The sequence below is a fragment of the Mchenga conophoros genome, linkage group LG18 (assembly GCF_057382185.1).
Source record: "Mchenga conophoros isolate Kocher_MC1m ecotype Shallow Benthic linkage group LG18, M_conophoros_male_GT1.1, whole genome shotgun sequence".
Classification (NCBI taxonomy): domain Eukaryota; kingdom Metazoa; phylum Chordata; class Actinopteri; order Cichliformes; family Cichlidae; genus Mchenga; species Mchenga conophoros.
This window is the reverse complement of record NC_140543.1, coordinates 25,082,012-25,100,097: the sequence shown is the minus strand read 5'-3', so window position 1 is coordinate 25,100,097 and position 18,086 is coordinate 25,082,012. Positions and strand designations below refer to the sequence as shown.

The following is an 18,086-nucleotide window of genomic DNA, read 5'->3' as shown; positions in this document are numbered from 1 at the left end:
CATCACTGTGACCCATGTGATGCCATAAAAAGCAAGTCAACTCTTTGCTGATCTGCGTTATATGGCCCGTGGGATGTTTAAACTAACAGGATTACTATCATTCACTCTATAAAACACACATTTCCATTTTTTTATACATGTGTACCGTAGTGCTGATTTACTCTTTAATCTCTGGACTCATAATAACACAAGAAGATGCTAAGCTATCCTCCATGTTAGCCTTGTTACCTGATTGTGCAGCCCCCTAACAGTCTAATCTGCTTCCACCTCTCTTCTCTTTCATTTCTTTATTTCCTCCTCCTTCCCACAACAGCTTGTTCAATATTCAGGTGTATACCAGTGGAGGTGACTCTTTAAACACAGGTGACCTCAGTAGCAGTGGCGGCAGCAATCAGACAACATCCAGACCTCAAACTTTTCTCAGTCAGGTTACCATGGCGACAGCGCCTCCTCCTCCTCCTCTTCCTCTTCAGCCGCCACGGGCGACAGTTGGCTGCGCAGCTCCTCCTTTCCCCTCCAAGCCCACCCTCTCACCCCCTCCCATGGGTTCATCTGCAGCGAGCGGCCGACCCCCGCAGCAGGCGGCACATGCAGAGACGCAGGACAAGGGCACAAAGAAAGGTTTCGTTCCGCCCATGACGCCTCGGCCGCTCCTAATCCAAGGTGTTACACTGCACTGATATACTGGCAGGTTGACGCTGCGCTCACTGTGTAGGAGCTCTTTAAATACAGCTCATATAGCTTCTGTAAAGTGTTGCAGCTCATCAACATGCCAATGTCTGGCCATGGTAGCAGCTGCCATGGTGTATTTGGGTGTGATGAGGTGAGCTCTGCCCATTGATTGCTCCAGTGTAATGAAACATACTGGTCACTAGGTGGTGAATAGTAGACGCAGTGGACAGGAACAATAGAGGCCATTTTAACCCATTGTAGTCTGCAAAGAATCAGCAGATTCTCTTTCGTCACAAATGTACAACACTACCAAATACTGCATATTCAATTCAATGTGTAATTGTTTCAATGAAAATCTTGCATTAATGAAAATTTATAATGTCTTAAATAATATTGTCATTTCAGGATCTTCTGGATCTGGAGTTTTGCGCCCAGTTTCAGAAATACGTATCCTTTTTCTTGTTCAAATTGACACAATTTGAAGCTGTTAGGTAGTGTCTGAATCAAAGTGATGTTTCCTAAAACCTGTTACACAGCATTTAAGTTCAGATCTGTCTTCAGTGAGTTTCCCTTTTTCAATTACGTTCAGTCCAAAGCTCTGGATGATGTAAGCATTTGTTTGTAAATCTGCATACACAGAAATCATGAAAAACACATCTGGTTAAATGTAAATTTACACCTGTGTAAATGTAAACTACCCCTGGCACTGTGTCCTCCAGTGTATGTGTGTTTGGTCTGTCTGCAGGTTCTTTATACAAATAAAAACTTTGTGGCCTGTGCTCCGACTGGATCTGGTAAAACAGTGCTGTTTGAGCTGGCAATCATTCGCCTGCTAATGGAGACACCAGAGCCCTGGAGAGATGTCAAAGCTGTATATAGTGAGCATGCAGTATTATTGGCTATAAGCTGCTAAATCCCACTGCTCATTCACATTTATTCAGTGCTTTGAAATGGCACACCTAGCTATAATCACACACAGGGGCTTTGAATATGTGTGTTACTTTCACCATGTTCTGATTTTTTTACTCCAATAATTTTTGGGGGGAGGATTTTTGACTTATGAAGCTCTCGTATAAAGAATCCATTGTTTGTTTTCACCAGTGGCCCCTATCAAAGCTCTCTGCAGTCAGTGCTTTGAGAGCTGGAAAAAGAAGTTTAGTCCTCTGGGGCTGACCTGCAAGGAGCTGACTGGTGACACAGAGATCGATGACTTCTTTGAGATTCAGGACTCCCACATCATCCTGACCACACCTGTATGTGACAATATGAAGCAGCATAATTATGCAAATGCAAAATAAAGGGTAGAAAAGGAGGGGAAATGTAAAATAAGATGTTATGTCTTAGTTAAATATTGTTATATTTCTATGCATCATAGATTGATACATGATCATTTATATTTTTAAGGAAAAGTGGGACAGCATGACCCGAAAGTGGAAGGATAACTGTTTGCTGCAGCTAGTTAGGCTCTTCCTTATCGACGAGGTCAGTGTGTTTGTCACATATTTTGCTCACAGAACCGTTTTTGGATGTTACTTCTTGCCTCTTTATTTTCCTGCACAGTGGGGGATGCACTGGCTACTTTGTGTCTTAGGATGGAACATTGCACGATAGCACATAATTAGCCTCTGCCCTCAGCACTTTATTTTACTTGAGGTTATCCATTAAAAATGATGGAACATCTTGTTCCTGGAGTCTCTATTATGGGAGTACACAGACACTGGCCTAGTTCCTTTAGACTTGCACTCATTTGTGTTAATAATAAAACATAAAGATTGATTTTGTATTTTACGTGCATACAAATATCCCTGAGCCGTTTCCACACATGAAAAATATTTTTGTACCAGGTGCATGTCGTGAAGGATGCAACCCGTGGTGCCACGTTGGAAGTGGTGGTGAGCAGGATGAAGGCAGTACACACCTTCAGGACTTCACAGTATCCAGAGGCCAGCCTCTCTATGAGAGTTGTGGCTGTGTCTGCTACCATACCCAATGTATCTGATGTAAGCACCCGCTGTACCTGTTTGCATTGTCTCTCATTTGTAGATCAGTAACTTGTGGATTCTCAAACTTCCTGCTTGTTTTTAGATAGCAGACTGGCTGTCAAATGAGAACGGCCCGGCCATATATCTGGATATGGATGAGAGCCACCGTCCGGTGAAGCTAAGGAAGGTGGTGCTGGGATTCCCCTGTGGTCCAAATCAAACTGAGTTCAAGTTTGATTTGGCACTTAACTACAAGATAGCCAACATCATACAGACGTACGCTGAGCAGAAGCCTGCACTTGTGGTGGGTTGTAAAATGTATCCAAACTGCATGTTGTTTATGCTTTCTTTCTGAACATGACAGAAGATGCAGGTTTTTGGGTTTTTTTGCCTCATTATCTGAAAATTGTGTCTTGTAGTTTTGCTCTACAAGGAAAGGAACTCAGCAGTCAGCCGCAGTTCTGGCTAAGGATGCTCGATTCATCATGAGCATCGAGCACAAGCAAAGGTTTGATGTTCAATCATCCGCAGTGAAACATCCGCGCACGTGCAAGTTTACAGAGCAGGCTGTTCTGATTGAACTTGTGTGATCTGCTTGACTCTGCAGGTTGATGAAATATGCAAACTCCATTCTCGATTCTAAACTGAGAGGTAAGGTATCTGAAACATGTTATCAGTGGTACTTTTTAAAAGAAAAATGACCTTGGGGCCTCCTTTAGTGGTTTGCAATGTGCTCAGTGATGCTTTGTAGTTTCAGTTTCAACATCCTCTCGACACAAAATAAAGTCTAAAGAAATGAGCTTGAAGAACTTGAATGGCCTGCACAGAACTCACAGATCTCGTTTGTATCTAACTTATGTACGATGAATTGGAGAAAACACATTCAATAATGCAGATGTTGCATTTGGTCATATTTATGTGAGTTTTGACATTGTCGACTGATGATTATGTGACACATTGGTGTATGGCCGAAAAGTAACAAGATGACAAAGACACTTGTAGTGCAGACACAGTGTATATAGAGTGTAATCAAAGGAGCTTGCAAAGAAAAGCGTCTGGACTTCTTTAAGTTGCTTGAAGACGTTTCACCTCTCATCCGAGAAGCTTCTTCAGTTCTAAGGTCAAATGGTGGGGAGTCCCAGATTTAAACCTAGTGGGAGTGACCCCCCACAGAGGGACAAAAGGACCCCCTGATGATCCTCTAATCGCCTGAGCCAAGGTGTGAAACTGGGTGTGGGTCCCAATCAGCCAGAGTTTCGGGTGTGTTCATTGTGAAACCTGGCCCCACCTTATCATGCGAATTCCTGAGGTCAGCTGGCCCAGGATGTGAGTGGGCGTTAAGGCGTCTGGGAAGGGATCTCAAAACTGGATTATAGATGGCAGAGAGTTGGTGTCGTAAACCCCCGCCTCTGTTCAAAGATGGTCGCTCACAGTGGACATAGATGGCTTCTTTCACTCCTCTTTCAAACCATCTGTCCTCTCTGTCCAAAATGTGAACATTGGCATCCTCGAAAGAGTGTCCTTTATCCTTAAGATGCAGATGGACTGCTGAGTCTTGTCCTGTGGAGGTGGCTCTTCTGTGTTGTGCCATGCGCTTGTGAAGTGGCTGTTTGGTCTCTCCAATGTAGAGGTCTGAGCATTCCTCGCTGCACTGTACAGCATACACCACATTGTTAAGTTTGTGTTTTGGCGTTTTGTCTTTCGGGTGAACCAGTTTCTGTCTGAGCGTGTTGCTGGGTCTGAAATACACTGGGATGTCATGCTTGGAGAAAACTCTCCTGAGTTTCTCTGATACACCGGCTACATAGGGGATGACAATGTTGTTGCGTCTGTCCTTCTTATCCTCCCTCGCTGGTGTCTGGTCTTCTTTTCTGTGCCTCTTTGCTCACACAACACACTCACTTTCACTGCACACAGACAAATCGTGCTTAACTTGTGTGTAACCCCGTTTATTGAAAACTTTGTGTTTTGAATATGCAATATGTCAAATGTCTAACATAACTTTGTGGTAACTTTGTTTGCGGCCCAGATTTGGTGGCGTTAGGAGTCGGCTACCATCACGCAGGAGTTGACTTGTCTGATCGGAAGTTGATAGAAGAAGCCTTCACTATGGGAGACCTGCCTGTCCTCTGTGAGGCACAGTTTTATCCTGCGCTGTGAAGTAATATGTTACCACACAAGTGTGCAACATGATACTTTTTTTTCCCTGTCACACTGCTGACACAAACAGGAAGGACAAGTACCACAGTAATTGTTTTTGCACATCAGCTCCTTGTACCAATCACAGGGTTGTGTCAAAAATAACTTAGGTTTCTGTACAACAATAAGAAATATTGTTATTTTGATGGTAATAGTATATATATTTAAGATGATATACTTCATTTGTCTTAAAAGTGCTGAAATTGTGTGACAACAGCCAAAATATGAAACGTATCCTGTACAAATAGCAGCTAATTAATTTGAACAAAATGCAACAAAACAAAAATGAAATAATTAAAAAAAAACTAGAAACAGAAGCAACAGTGAGAGCTCAGTGAATAAACATTTAAGCAAAAGATAAAATATATTTTTTGGGCAGCACGGTGGCATGGTGGTTAGCACTGTTGCGGCACAGCAAGAAGGTCCTGAGTTCAATTCCACCATCAGGCCGGGGTCTTTCTGTGTGGAGTTTGCATGTTCTCCCCGTGTTTGCGTGGGTTCCCCCCGGATACTCTGGCTTCCTCCCACCGTCCAAAGACATGCAGCTTGTGGGGATAGGTTGATTGGAAAATCCAAATTGCCATTAGGTGTGAATGTGCGAGTGAATGTGAGTGCGAATGGTTGTCTGCATAGGTGAAGACAATAAGGGAGTCACACAGGAAATAACAAGAAGACTAAACACAAAGAGCAGAAAACTCACCGAACGTGAGACGAAAGCAAGACTAGCGGAATAAACCAGAAATACAGGAAATAAACACAACAACAAAGATAACAAAAACTCCATGAATGAATACAAAACTAGACAAATACAAACATTAAGAAAAATATGGAAAACTCAACCCAACGATGCTAGTAATGATAACTCTGGAATAACAGTGAAAAACAAAAAACTCCAACGTCAGGCAGATCCTTAGATCATAACAAACTGAGCACTAGTAGAATAACTTAACCAGTCTTCTGTTTTATTTTATGGTGTCTCAATTTGTGTTTGCTCTCTCCTAGTTACCACCAGGACTTTATCCATGGGGGTAAACCTACCAGCTCACCTGGTGGTGATCAAATCCACCATGCAGTATGTTGCAGGCTCCTGTCAGGAGTACAGCGAGGCAGATCTGCTCCAGATGATAGGCCGTGCTGGAAGACCACAGGCAATGACATGTTTATGACAGAATATAACAGCAATGAATGCATTATTATATTTAGGTTTTATGATGTACTTTCATTTTCATCCTTTCTGCCTCCAGTTTGACACATCTGCTACTGCTGTGATCATGACCAAGATTCAAACCAGAGAGAAGTACCTGAAGCTTATGAATGGGATAGAAGTCATTGAGAGCAGGTAGGACCAGTAGTAATGCTCTCTTTAAAATCCCTTCTGTCTTTTTCTTCTTTTTCTTCATATCGCTCTCTCAAGAGGACACACAGGTGGAACGATCATGGGGTAACACTAGACTCTGTTTCCACAGCTTACACAGCCACCTGGTGGAACACTTGAATGCTGAGATTGTTCTGCAGACTATCAGTGATGTCAAAATGGCTTTGGACTGGATTCGCTCCACCTTCCTTTACATCAGAGCCCTCAAGAACCCCACACACTATGGTTAGAGCCTTCTCCTGTCTTCTGCTTGTTGTTAATCAGCTGTGAGGTCCGTTAATTTTTTAAAAAACCAGTGAGTGTCAGTTTGTCCGCATTTTCATTTCAGGATTCTCTGCCGACCTAGACAGATGTGGAATTGAAGCAAAATTGCAAGGTGGGCCATAGCTGTACTTTTATGAAACTGTAGGTTACTTTTAGAAAAATACAAAAAAATTCAAGCCACAGTAACCCGGCTGCTTAAAGAGGTTTTGTGTTTGCTTGTTTTTTTTGCTCAAATGTAAGTGTCGGATCTGTTCCCTTATTGAAATTTAAGCTATGTACCGTTTCTGTCATCTTCATTAGAACTGTGTCTGAAGAATCTCAACTCTCTGTCCTCTGTTGGGCTGATCTCTATGGATGAGGATATCACCATCAAACCGACAGGTAGATGTTCAGGCTGTTTTCATGTCTTTTTTTGCAGCCAAGTCTAATACTAAAAACTTGAAACTGTTAAGCAATTTATTTCTCTCTTACAGAGGCTGGCAGGTTGATGGCTAGGTACTGCATTGCCTTTGACACCATGAAACAGTTCAGTAAAGTGTCTGGGACTGAAAACCTGTCTGATCTGGTAGGTTTTCTGTACTACGTATTTGATGTAAATACATTTATTCAAGATTGACTCTATACAGTGTTATCCTTGACATTTTGCAGGAACAGCATGCCTGACCTTGTTCTTTCTCTTGCTGCCTCTCACAACTAAACTAAACTCAGCTAGAGAAAAAATAACCATTATGAGTATTCACCGTCCTTGTATTGTGTGTACAGATTGAGCTGCTGTCAAAGAGCAGAGAGTTCAGTGACATCCAGCTGAGAGTGAATGAGAAAAGGTCCTTGAATGCTTTGAACAGGGACAAAAACAGAGTCACCATCAGGTCAGACACATTTATAGGATGCACAAATGTATGCACAGCATCAAAAACTTTGTTTTATATGGGAAATGCATAATAGGGGGGTGAGATAGACACAAGCCAGTGAAAACTAAATCTTTATGCGTTTTTCCAGGTATCCCATTGACGGAAAGATCAAAACCAGTGAGATGAAAGTAAACTGGTAGGTTTAAAAGAAAGTGTAGTTTTTGATTTTATATTTTTCAGAATTTGCAGTGTTAAAGAATTGTATTACTGATTGTCCATGTACATAAATATTGTGCTTTGTAGTTTGATTCAGGCTCAGTTAAGCTCCATCCCAGTTCAAGATTTTGGACTTACACAGGACACAGCAAAGATCTTCAGGATTGGCATGCGCATCAGCAGATGTACGTTCAGGGAATAAGAAACGTACAAAAGACGAGTTGCCTGTATTCATGTTTTTAAGTTTTGATTTTATTATGATCCCATTCAGGTCTGTCTGAGTTTCTGAGTCAGAGGGTCAAGGCTGTTTTTTCTGCTGTGGTCAACTCCCTGATCCTGGCTAAGTGCTTCAGAGCAAAGCTTTGGGAAAACTCACTCTATGTTTCCAAACAGCTGGAAAAGATAGGTGGATGCCTCTCTATGTTCTTTTTACATTATAAATTGATACAGCATACTGCATTGTAGGTCAACTGCTCATGCAGTAATACTAGAAGAAATATTATTATGCCACAACTGCTGCATAATGGAAATATTAATAAACCAAATATTCTTTCTGTTAGACGTACACTCACTGGACACTTCATTAGGTACACTTTGCTAGTACTGGGTTGAACCACCTTTTGCCTTCATTTCTGTCTTTTATTCTTTATGGCACAGATTCAACAGGGTGCCGTAAACTTTCCTCAGAGATTTTGGTCCATATTGACATAATCACATCACACAGTTGCTGCAGATTTGTCAGCTGACTCTTCTTTTGCATCACATCCCTAAGGTGCTCTATTGGATTAAGATCTGGTGACCCCCGGGGCCATTTGAGTCCAACAAACTCATGTCATGTTCAAAAAAACAGTTTTAGATGATCTGAGCTTTGTGACATGGTGTGTTATCCAGCTGGAAGCAGCCATCAGAGGATGGGTACACTGTGGTCATAAAGGGATTGACATGATCAGCAACAATACTCAGGGAGGCTGTCGTGTTTTAAAGAACTTCAGCCGGTACTGAGGAGCACAAAGAGTGCCAATAAAATGCCACCTCATTACACCCCCCCACCCCCACCCCCACCCTACCGTTGATGTCATGTTGCTAATGCCAAATTCTGACCCTGCTTTTTTGAATGTTGCAGTAGAAATTGAGACTCATCAGACCAGATAAAATGTTTCCAGTGCTCTGCATTTTTGTGAGTCCCTCCAGTTTCCTGTTATTCGCTAACAGGAGTGACACCCAGTGTGGTTTTTCAAGGTTCCAGAGATACTCTTCTGCATTCCTTGTTTGTAAAAAGTAGTTATTTGAGTTACAGTTGCCTTCTTATCAGCTCAAAGCAGTCTGCTTATTATTCTTATTCTCCCACTTGCAGCGTCGACCATTTTCTCCCAGAGAACTGGCACTCACTCGCTGGCTCGCTAACTCACGCCCTCTTTTCAGGTCATTCTTTGTAAATCCTAGAGGTGGTTATGTGGGAAAATCACAGTACATCAGCAGTTTCTAAAATACTCAGACCAGCCCATCTGCAATCAGCAACCACAGCATGTTCAAAGTCATCATGTTAAATAATGTTGCGGCTAACAAGCAGTTGAACAGGTGTACCTAATAAAGTGACACAATAGGTTATTGTATATTGTCGTTACAGTTTATAGTAATTAAGTAATAACATGGGTTGTTTCAGGCCAAACTCTGTCAACTGCCATGGTGCATGCTGGACTCACCACATTCAGCAAAATAGAGCAAACCAACGCCAGAGAGCTTGAGCTGGTAAGTCTGTGTAATACTTAAAAGTAAAATGCTTTATAATCTGAAGATAATCTAATAATTAATCTAATCTAAATTATCTAAAGCTTTTAATTTGTGTGCTCAGTTTGTTGTTCAGTGGGTGTGTGGTTGACGTGGTACGTTTTGGTTCACATGCGTGTGACTACAAACTTTGGCCAGGTCATGAGGAAGTTGCACCACCCTACACCCACCTACTTTTACCTTCACATGATGCCACTATTTCTTTCACACTTTAGGTTAATGTGAAAAAAAAACAACTAAAAAAACAAGAGTAGACAACAATACCTAGTTTCTTAACCAAGTATCCTCACAAAACGTGTCCATTTCACGTTTGCCTCTCCAAACCTGAAATGGACACTTGTGAAATGCTGTATCATTTCACGTGGAGAGGCAAAGCGTGAAATGGACACACATGAAGAGGTTGCATTAGTGCATGCTGACATTGCATTATTAGCAGGAGGTAATATATTTAAAGCCAGAAAGTTGGTATTGAGCTAAAAACATAAGTGCATTCCAGTGTCCTTAATCATCTGACTCTATTAAACTAATATGTACGTACACTTAAATGTGTCTGTTTAAACGCTTTCCCATGATTATTTTCATGTTGGCTTTAAAAAAAAAAAATCTCCCTCCACTGTTACTGCAGATTACTGCAACTTCTGCATGCTCGTACGTTTCACATTTTGGAGCGACAAAATGTGAAATGGACACGGTGAACTGGTGTGTCTGTTACACACTTGTAGTGATATCAGGTTGATGTTAAATACCAACAACTAAAGGTGAAAGTGTAATTCTGTTTTTTCAAAATCACTCAGTTAATGTTAAGCATCTCCTCAAGCACTTAATGTCTGCTGAAAGTGTTTGGGTGTAACTTTTGCAAACTTTATGTTCAGATTCTCAATAGGCATCCGCCATTTGGAAACCAAATCAGAGAGTCTGTCATACACCTCCCAAAGTATGACGTAATGGTGGAGCAGGTAAATGGCATTGCAAACTATTGTTATCACGGCACAAGGCACAAGCACTTCAAATTTGTTGATCTTAAAAAATCTGAAATCATAAATATTTGATCATAAATGTAGTGAAAAATAGAAAAATACACTAAAATTTGATTATTTTTTTTTGTGCTGGATGTTTAAACCACATTTACATATTTAATTCTTCATTCTTCATTCTTGGCCTTTGCTCACACGAGAGCTTCAAGAGGGCAGTTAATGTGAATGTGATTTCTTCTGGGCATGGCTACAAAAAATCAAAGGAGATTATTTTGAGCTTTCAGTTAGCCACAGTTCCCTCTTTAATGCGTTTTAGCCAACATAATCTCTTACTTGTTAATATGTAAAATGGCACAGTATACTGTTAGCTTGCTGAAGGTCCAGCATTTAAATTATTTATATTTTCTTGGCTTTTATTTGAAAGCTATTTCAAAATTGTACCTGTTTTCACCCATATCAACACATTTAAGTGTTTATTTCCATGTCTGTTCTGTATCATGTTCCTCTAAAGCTGTTGTGATTTATAGCTTCCAAGGTACAGCAGCACCACAGCAGAGATTGTGCTTAAAGTGAGCCTCAAAAACCAAGCACAGCTGCTGACCAGGAGAGCAGCTCAAGACCACCATTATGCCTCCGTCGTCATCGGAGACGCTGATAACAATGTCGTCTTTCTGCAGAAACTCACGTGAGGATAAAACACCATGTCTTGACTTTCACCTTTTGTAAAAGAAGCCAAAATATGGAACGCCAACATATGCTGTTTGTTTTCCAGGGACGTAATGCTGCTGAAGGGTGGTAGCTGGTCAAAGAAGATTGAGGTGGCGAAGGCTATGAAAGGAGATGAGATCAGTGTGCATCTTATCAGTTCAGAATATGGTAAACCATGGAAGCACATTTACATTGTAACCAAAAAGAGGAAAACAGCAACATCTCATTTGGTTCCAATTTTTTGTATTTTTTTAAATGAAGGTAACAGCTCACTGTGTCCTTTGGTGTATAGACTCTTATACTGGACTGAATATATGTAAGGAGAGGATTTACCATGTGTTTCTTCTGCTGTAGTGGGTCTGGACATCCAGCAGAAGTTCACAGTGTACTACTCTGCAGCTCGAAGATTTGGGACTGAAAATCCACACAACATAACGCAGGATGCCAGGAGACCGCAATCGGTGCTGAAACCACTATCAACAAATCAGGCTGCAACTCACAGGGAGAACGGCACATCTGTGGGAGAAGAGAGCAGTTGTAGCTTTGGTACAGATTACTTTTTCATGCTTTATCATGATATGGTTTATAAATATTGTATTTCTTCTGAGGCAAATGCATATTTTGTTTGTTGATACATTTTTTTCAGACTTCAAATGTTATTTTTTAAACTTTTTAAATGTTCTTTTGCAGATATGGGCAATAAAAGACATTGCAACCACTTCTGCAAAAACAAGGCTTTCTGTGCCCATGACTGTTGTGAGTATGATGCATTTTATGAATCTGTCTGTGCAGAGGTCCTTCCTGCCACAGCGTGCCAACAGTGTTCATGCATGTCCTCCCAAGGTAAAGTAGGTGTTACTGTGACAAGAAAGAGGTCAGCAAACCAAGAAACCAGTTTCACTTCATATTTGAAAGACCTGAGGAGCCGATGTGACACATTTGCGCCGACCCCTGTTAAGCGACTCAAAGTGAGCAAAATACCATATCTGAACCCACATCTCATACTTTCAGTAGCTTTATCTAGACTTTTAAATGTGTTGTGTGTCTGAGGGTGTGCTATATCCAAGCAATCTCAATAGGTCATAAACAGTACAGCAGAATAACATTGTATTATGTTCTTACTCCTAAAAAACTGCAGAAGCTGACCAGTCACCAGTAGTTACAATAAAACAATTAAAAGAAATTTCAGTCAAGTATGGAAGTTGCAAATAAAAAAAGATATGCACTATCCACATGGCAGACTTACATATATGTCCTATTATAAGAATAGGACGTATATGCAATGTAAACAATCCTTATTGTGGATTTATAAGTGGAAATTGTTTAGTAGCAATAAGGGACACTGAAACATATATAATGCACATAGTATGTGCATTAAAGTTGTATTTGGCATACAGAAAATACAATTATACAAAAAAGAAAGTCTTTACAGCTATTTACAAAACTGAGGTACTAACGCCAGACACACACACAAGGTTATACTTGCAAATTACTGGGCACAGACACTCTATCAAAATAACGAATCAAAAACACATGCTCTTTGTTGGATGGCGGAGGCTAGTAGAGAGGGGGGCCAGGTGGCTGTCATCTGGTAGTTAAGTACTGGAGGTGATCAACCAATTATCCAATCCCAAGACAGGAAGAGACTCCACCCAGCTACTCAGCAGGCACGCCCAGGTGTCCACCTCCTAAGAGAGAAAGGGGAAAAAACCCACAGCCATCCTCTGGTGGGAGGAGTCGCACATAACACAAACACTGACAACCTTGGATCATAACACTAGTGTATTTAGAAAAAATCAGAATGTTAGATTTTTAAATCACCAAATATCAGTATCGATCTTAAAAATCCAATAAGTCGAGCTCTAAAACTTCTACTTTACAGCGTTGTTTCATTTCTCCTGCCACAGTCTTTCGATCAGCTTGAGGCCTGGACTTTGACTGGGCCATTACTACGCCTTGGCGTAGATTTGCTGCTGTGGTTCTGTTTTGTTTTGATCGCGCATGACCCAATTTCAGCCAGGCTTCAGCTGGAGACAGATGGCTTCACATATGAGTTTAGAACAAGTTTGGTATACAGAGGAGTTCATGGTGGACTCAATGACTGCAAGGTGCCCAAGTCTTGTGGCTATAAGACAAACCCAAATCATCACTTCTCCACCAACATGCTTGACAGTTGGTTTACAGTGTTTATGCTGATATGCTTGATGATTGTGTTGCTGTGCACTATGGAAAACTTTGATCTTGTCTGTCCAGAGGACATTGTTCTAGAAGTCTTGTAGTTTGTTCAGGGACAATTTTGCATACCTAAGCTGTGCTGCCATGTTCTTTTTATAGAGAAGAGGCTTCCTCCTGGAAATCCTTCCAAGCACACTGCACTTGTTCAGTCTTTTTTTGTAATTGTACTCCCATGATCTTCAATATTTAACATGCTAACTGAGGCCTGTTTTTGTTCTTTCTCTGAACACTGCATGATCTAATCTTGGGGTGAATTTGAGAATATTGTGGCATTGTGTTAACACACACATAAATGCTCCATGCCAGTAAACTGCCAAAAAGTTTGCTTTTATAGAGGCGCTCACACTTGCTGATGATCAGTTAATTAACTGTATTGGATTAGCAGCTGCTAATTACCCTTTATGATGGTTTTATTAAGTATAAAATATAAAATATTTCGAAGCTCATTCAGTCCAAAGTTCCCTAGGCAGATATACTCTGTGTATAACTATGAGGGCATAAGGATTGTTTTGGGTTTCTGTAATATTTTGCACCAAAATAACTAATTATAGAAAATGGCATATATATATTTTTTGTAAAGAAAACCGTCTTCTGCACACGGCGGGCACGTTGTCTGTATTCCTGAGCTAATTAATAATATGGGTGATGTTCTGTTTTATTTCTTTAGATGAAAATGGCTGAGGAGCCTGTGTCGCTCAGCATGCAAAGGTTTGCTTACAAACCCAAAGAGATGCTTCCACCCCCTTCATGGTACACACAGCCACACTGAAATTACAGATTTATCTTGATTCTTATGTGCAAACATGTTAATAGTTTCCTTAAAAGAAAAGCTGAACATTAGATTCTCAACAATCATGAGCAAAGACGCACTTGGCTCACATTACTTTCAAGCTTGGTTTTTTTCCATCTGAAGGAATAAAGAAAATCTCTGTAAAGCTTCAGTGAGACCTCAGTCTGGGACTGACTTGGCAAGTGAAGCTCAACTACCTGACGTAGAAAGCCTGAATGACCTTGACGGAGGTAAACGAGTGACATGACTAAGCTCCACATATTCCTTAACATTTGAATGTCACTTCTATCATATCTTCTTTGTGTCACGTGTTATATCATATATCATTGATATGTTATATCATCAGCTGTTTTCTTTCTTTTTATTTTTTGAGATTATGATGACTATTATGTGGAGGACATGTACACAACGATGGGAGGGCCTTCCCAAAACGCTGCTGCAGCTCATCCTCACCATCAAAGTATTGTTAAATAACTTCAAACTCAGTAGCAGACGGACCATCCTGTTGGTTCACATGTTTTTGTTCTGCTCAGCTTTAAGTTCTGCTCAGAGGAGGTCCAAGTGCAGACAATTGTTATATGGACTGTAGTAACAAAATAAAACATATTAATTAAGTCAGACATACTCAGGAACAGGTTTATTCAGCATGCACAAGATTAAATGGTAGACTTAACGAGTATCACCCAACCACGGTCAGCTTTGAAATCAATAGCTGCGTGGGAGATGGAAGAATCTAAAAAGATATTAGATAGATATTATTTTTCAAGTTGAATTTATAAATGCACACAGTTGAGAAGGATTTGATGATGTGACCATGCTTTTATCTTCCTCTGTGTTGAGGTTCCTCGTTGTGGATGACCACAGATATGAGTGTTGGGAGTCAGGACTCTCAACAGGATCTAAACCAGGTCAATATAACCAGCACGGGTCACTCAAAGAGCTCCACCGCACTGCCAGAACAGGCTGCTCTCTGCAAAAATACTTCATCCCTCCAGATACCGACTGTCAACTTTGACCTTGGAAACGAGTGGGATGACTGGGGCGATTTTGATGATGATAATCTGATCCATGCCAGCGAGCCAGCACTGACTTCATACACAACTGCACAACCTCAAATTCAGCAGTGTGGTGAAAACCGCACACCAGGTAGAGTGAACTGAAAATCAGCTTTTCACACATTTCAGTCATTAGGACTTCACTGTGACATGAACACAGTGATGTTTTAATATCACTGGATACCCTTAAGCACACATGCCCATGTGGGATTATACGTCAGATGTTCTTATGGTTTAATTAACACTATACATATGTCTTTATGTAGGCTATGTTACAGCTTCAGCACCAGTATTACTCAGCCACTCACACATCAAACCTTCCATAACCGCTGTGACTACACCACTGAGGTAAGACCACAACCTTATGCACCATTAACCAACAAGTAAGGTATAACCAGGAAGCCAGGAACCAGAAACTGTGTGACATACTGTATGTGTAGTGAGATAGTACCAGTAACCGTTAGAAAATTTGTCATATTTGCAGACTCCAGTTGTTGATCCTGGATTTTCTAAAAGTAAAAGCTTTCATGTTCCCTTCCGTTGGAAACAGCTCCCAGTTTGGATTCAGGAGACAGCCGCCCTCTCTTTTCTATTCTTTTAGTTTTAGTCGATTAAAAATCGTAATAGTGTAGATTAAATCTAAAGTAAAATACAAGTGTCAAAGTTTATAGTTTTTACACAATTTACAATGACAACTTGATATCACATGCAAAAAGTGTCTATTCTTCTCTTTTGTCGCATTGTCATGAGAAACAAGGAGCATGGAAGATGGTTGGACTGTTTAATGACAATACATGTGTAATAAATGTTTTTCATGATTATTTCAGGTTGACTTCAACAAATGTCAGTCCTGAAATCAAAAAAGCGGGACCCTCACCAGTCAGCCGGACATTCACACCACAGAAGAGAATCACACCCAAGTGGAATCCAAAAGTGCATGTATGTGCACACGCGGGAATGTGCACATGTCTATTTGTGCAGTTAGTTGTTATATGTAAAAACACTGAGAACACCATTTTCTGTCTGTTGACATCTTTTAGTTATCTATTATCTATTTAACTGTCTATTTATTCAGTTAGTACAGTAAAGCTCATACTTGTGCTATTTTTCAGTTAATGGTTCTAACCTCACCTTTCTCAAATGTAACAGCCAGCAGTCAAGCTAATGTGCAGACATGAATCATGGCTCTATTTCTTTTTGTTGTGCAGAGGCCAAATATTTTCAGTGAGGAAACCACTATAAAAACATCATTAGAACTTCTAAAACAGCCCGAGGAGGCAAAAGTGACTAGGAGATTGGATTTCTTTTCAGCATTGAGTGCCCCACCCAACGCCAGCTCATCTCTCAATAGAAGGTAAAAAAGTGGCCTTGATTCACACCTATTGCATGTTTTCTCAGCAAATAAAAAAAGTGATCCTATATGCAGGGGATATGGGATAAGCATACTTCCTTACAGGATTAATAAATACCCTTTTTCCTTTTTTCCCCCTTTTGCATATAACACCAGCAGCAAAGAGGAAGATGCTTTTGTTGGCATTTTTGATGGAATATTTTAGAAGTACTGGTGGACACACTCTGATATAAACATGTCCCTAATGTAAGGTTCTTTCTGTTTCCTGTGAGATTTTCACCTGGAGTTATATATTGTTGCATTGTTCATTCTTATTTTGTATTGTAAATGAAACAAGTTCAAAAGGGTTTTTTGATGTGATTGTATTTATGTGCGCTGTTTACTTAATAAAGCCTGCGTTCACCGGAGGATTCAGTGGAGTCTTTGGGTAATTTCTCAATGTGTGAACTCACTTGTAGACTAATTACAAGTAGTTTTGTGACAACTGTCTAGTATCATAGGTGTGTATTCAAAGACTGCCATTCAAGTTGTTGCGTACTCCAGTGAAAGTATTAATTTCAACTTAATGCAAAGGAATACGTTCACATGTCTCTACATATAAATCTTGTTGCATGGTGGTGCAAAAATAGTATTTTACTGTTATTTTTAGATATTTTTTTTTTGTAGATTCAACTAGCTGTTGTGAAAGTAATGAGCATACTAGTAACAAAGTACCTAAAGATACAATTCAAAACTGGTTCTTCACTAAGTTGGCTGTTTATACCTTGTGTTAGATGATGATGACTTTTTTATGCTTAGTTATAGTTCTGTTTTTGGTGGCTTAACAAACAAAATAATTAATTTCACTAAACATGGTCAGGTACATTGAAAAGACTGAAAATTATTTTAAAAAAGCAGCCTCCTAAGAAAAATGTCCAATGAGGTTTTGAAAACCTGGAGAGAAAAAGTATAAGGAATTCTGTCTCCTTGAAACCAAAGTAAAAGCAAGAAATGAGGACTCAAGACTTTTGCACAGTACTATATATCCAAGGTTATTAAAAATATAACCACAGCTATATGATAAACCTATAGGAGGTGTTAAAAACATGTTTGCTAACCGAAGTGAAAATAACCGGACATGAACAAGAAAAACAAGAACTGAAATTATGCATTAGATTTATCTGTGGGACGATATTATTGTAAAATATGAACTATTTCACAACCTGTTGATTTCTGCATTTATAACTGCTGATAAATGGAAAAAAGTAAAGTGATGTGAGAAACATCCTTCAACCATGTTAACTAAGTTTTGATGAGGCACAATTTGTCCACCAGAGGGCGCTCTACATCTGTTTTTTGTGTTTGAAAGGGAAAAAGAATATTCGACTATTTCAATTGAATATTATATTTTTAATCAAAAATCAGTGTTGAATGGGCTCCTAAAATATACAGGAAATGTTATTAGTTTTAGTCTTTTTAAATTTGGTCAAAATTGTCAACAGCCATTCTTATGAGCCAACAACTCATAACGGAGTAACAAGGAAAATAAACAGAAAACACTAAACTGTTATTTGGCTGTGTAACGTGTAATTCACAGGCAGCAGTTTTAGTTTTAAATAAGTCATGCAGCGATACATCACAACTGTA

General features: G+C 40.0%; 1 protein-coding gene across 2 annotated transcripts; it reads left to right on the top strand.

The window, feature by feature from the left end:
* The first annotated feature begins 317 nt into the window (after window positions 1-317).
* hfm1 (helicase for meiosis 1) lies at window positions 318-16,884 on the top strand. 2 transcript variants are annotated; one of them, XM_085255742.1, is made up of 36 exons: window positions 318-663; window positions 1,078-1,119; window positions 1,209-1,279; window positions 1,418-1,550; window positions 1,774-1,925; window positions 2,077-2,154; window positions 2,517-2,672; window positions 2,758-2,958; window positions 3,074-3,162; window positions 3,262-3,305; window positions 4,684-4,785; window positions 5,856-6,001; window positions 6,098-6,192; window positions 6,320-6,453; window positions 6,557-6,604; window positions 6,793-6,873; window positions 6,966-7,057; window positions 7,255-7,361; window positions 7,492-7,539; window positions 7,647-7,744; window positions 7,831-7,965; window positions 9,223-9,308; window positions 10,220-10,303; window positions 10,849-11,006; window positions 11,094-11,197; window positions 11,384-11,575; window positions 11,720-11,785; window positions 11,873-11,997; window positions 13,932-14,014; window positions 14,178-14,284; window positions 14,428-14,514; window positions 14,895-15,200; window positions 15,376-15,457; window positions 15,937-16,048; window positions 16,318-16,463; window positions 16,620-16,884. In XM_085255742.1, the coding sequence occupies exons 1-36, from the start codon at window positions 435-437 to the stop codon at window positions 16,663-16,665; spliced, it is 4,065 nt and encodes a 1,354-aa protein (XP_085111868.1). In that variant the 5' UTR covers window positions 318-434; the 3' UTR covers window positions 16,666-16,884. The 2 variants fall into 2 exon arrangements, with proteins under 2 accessions (XP_085111868.1, XP_085111867.1); XM_085255741.1 differs by having other exon boundaries at window positions 16,617-16,884.
* Window positions 16,885-18,086: the final 1,202 nt, after the last annotated feature.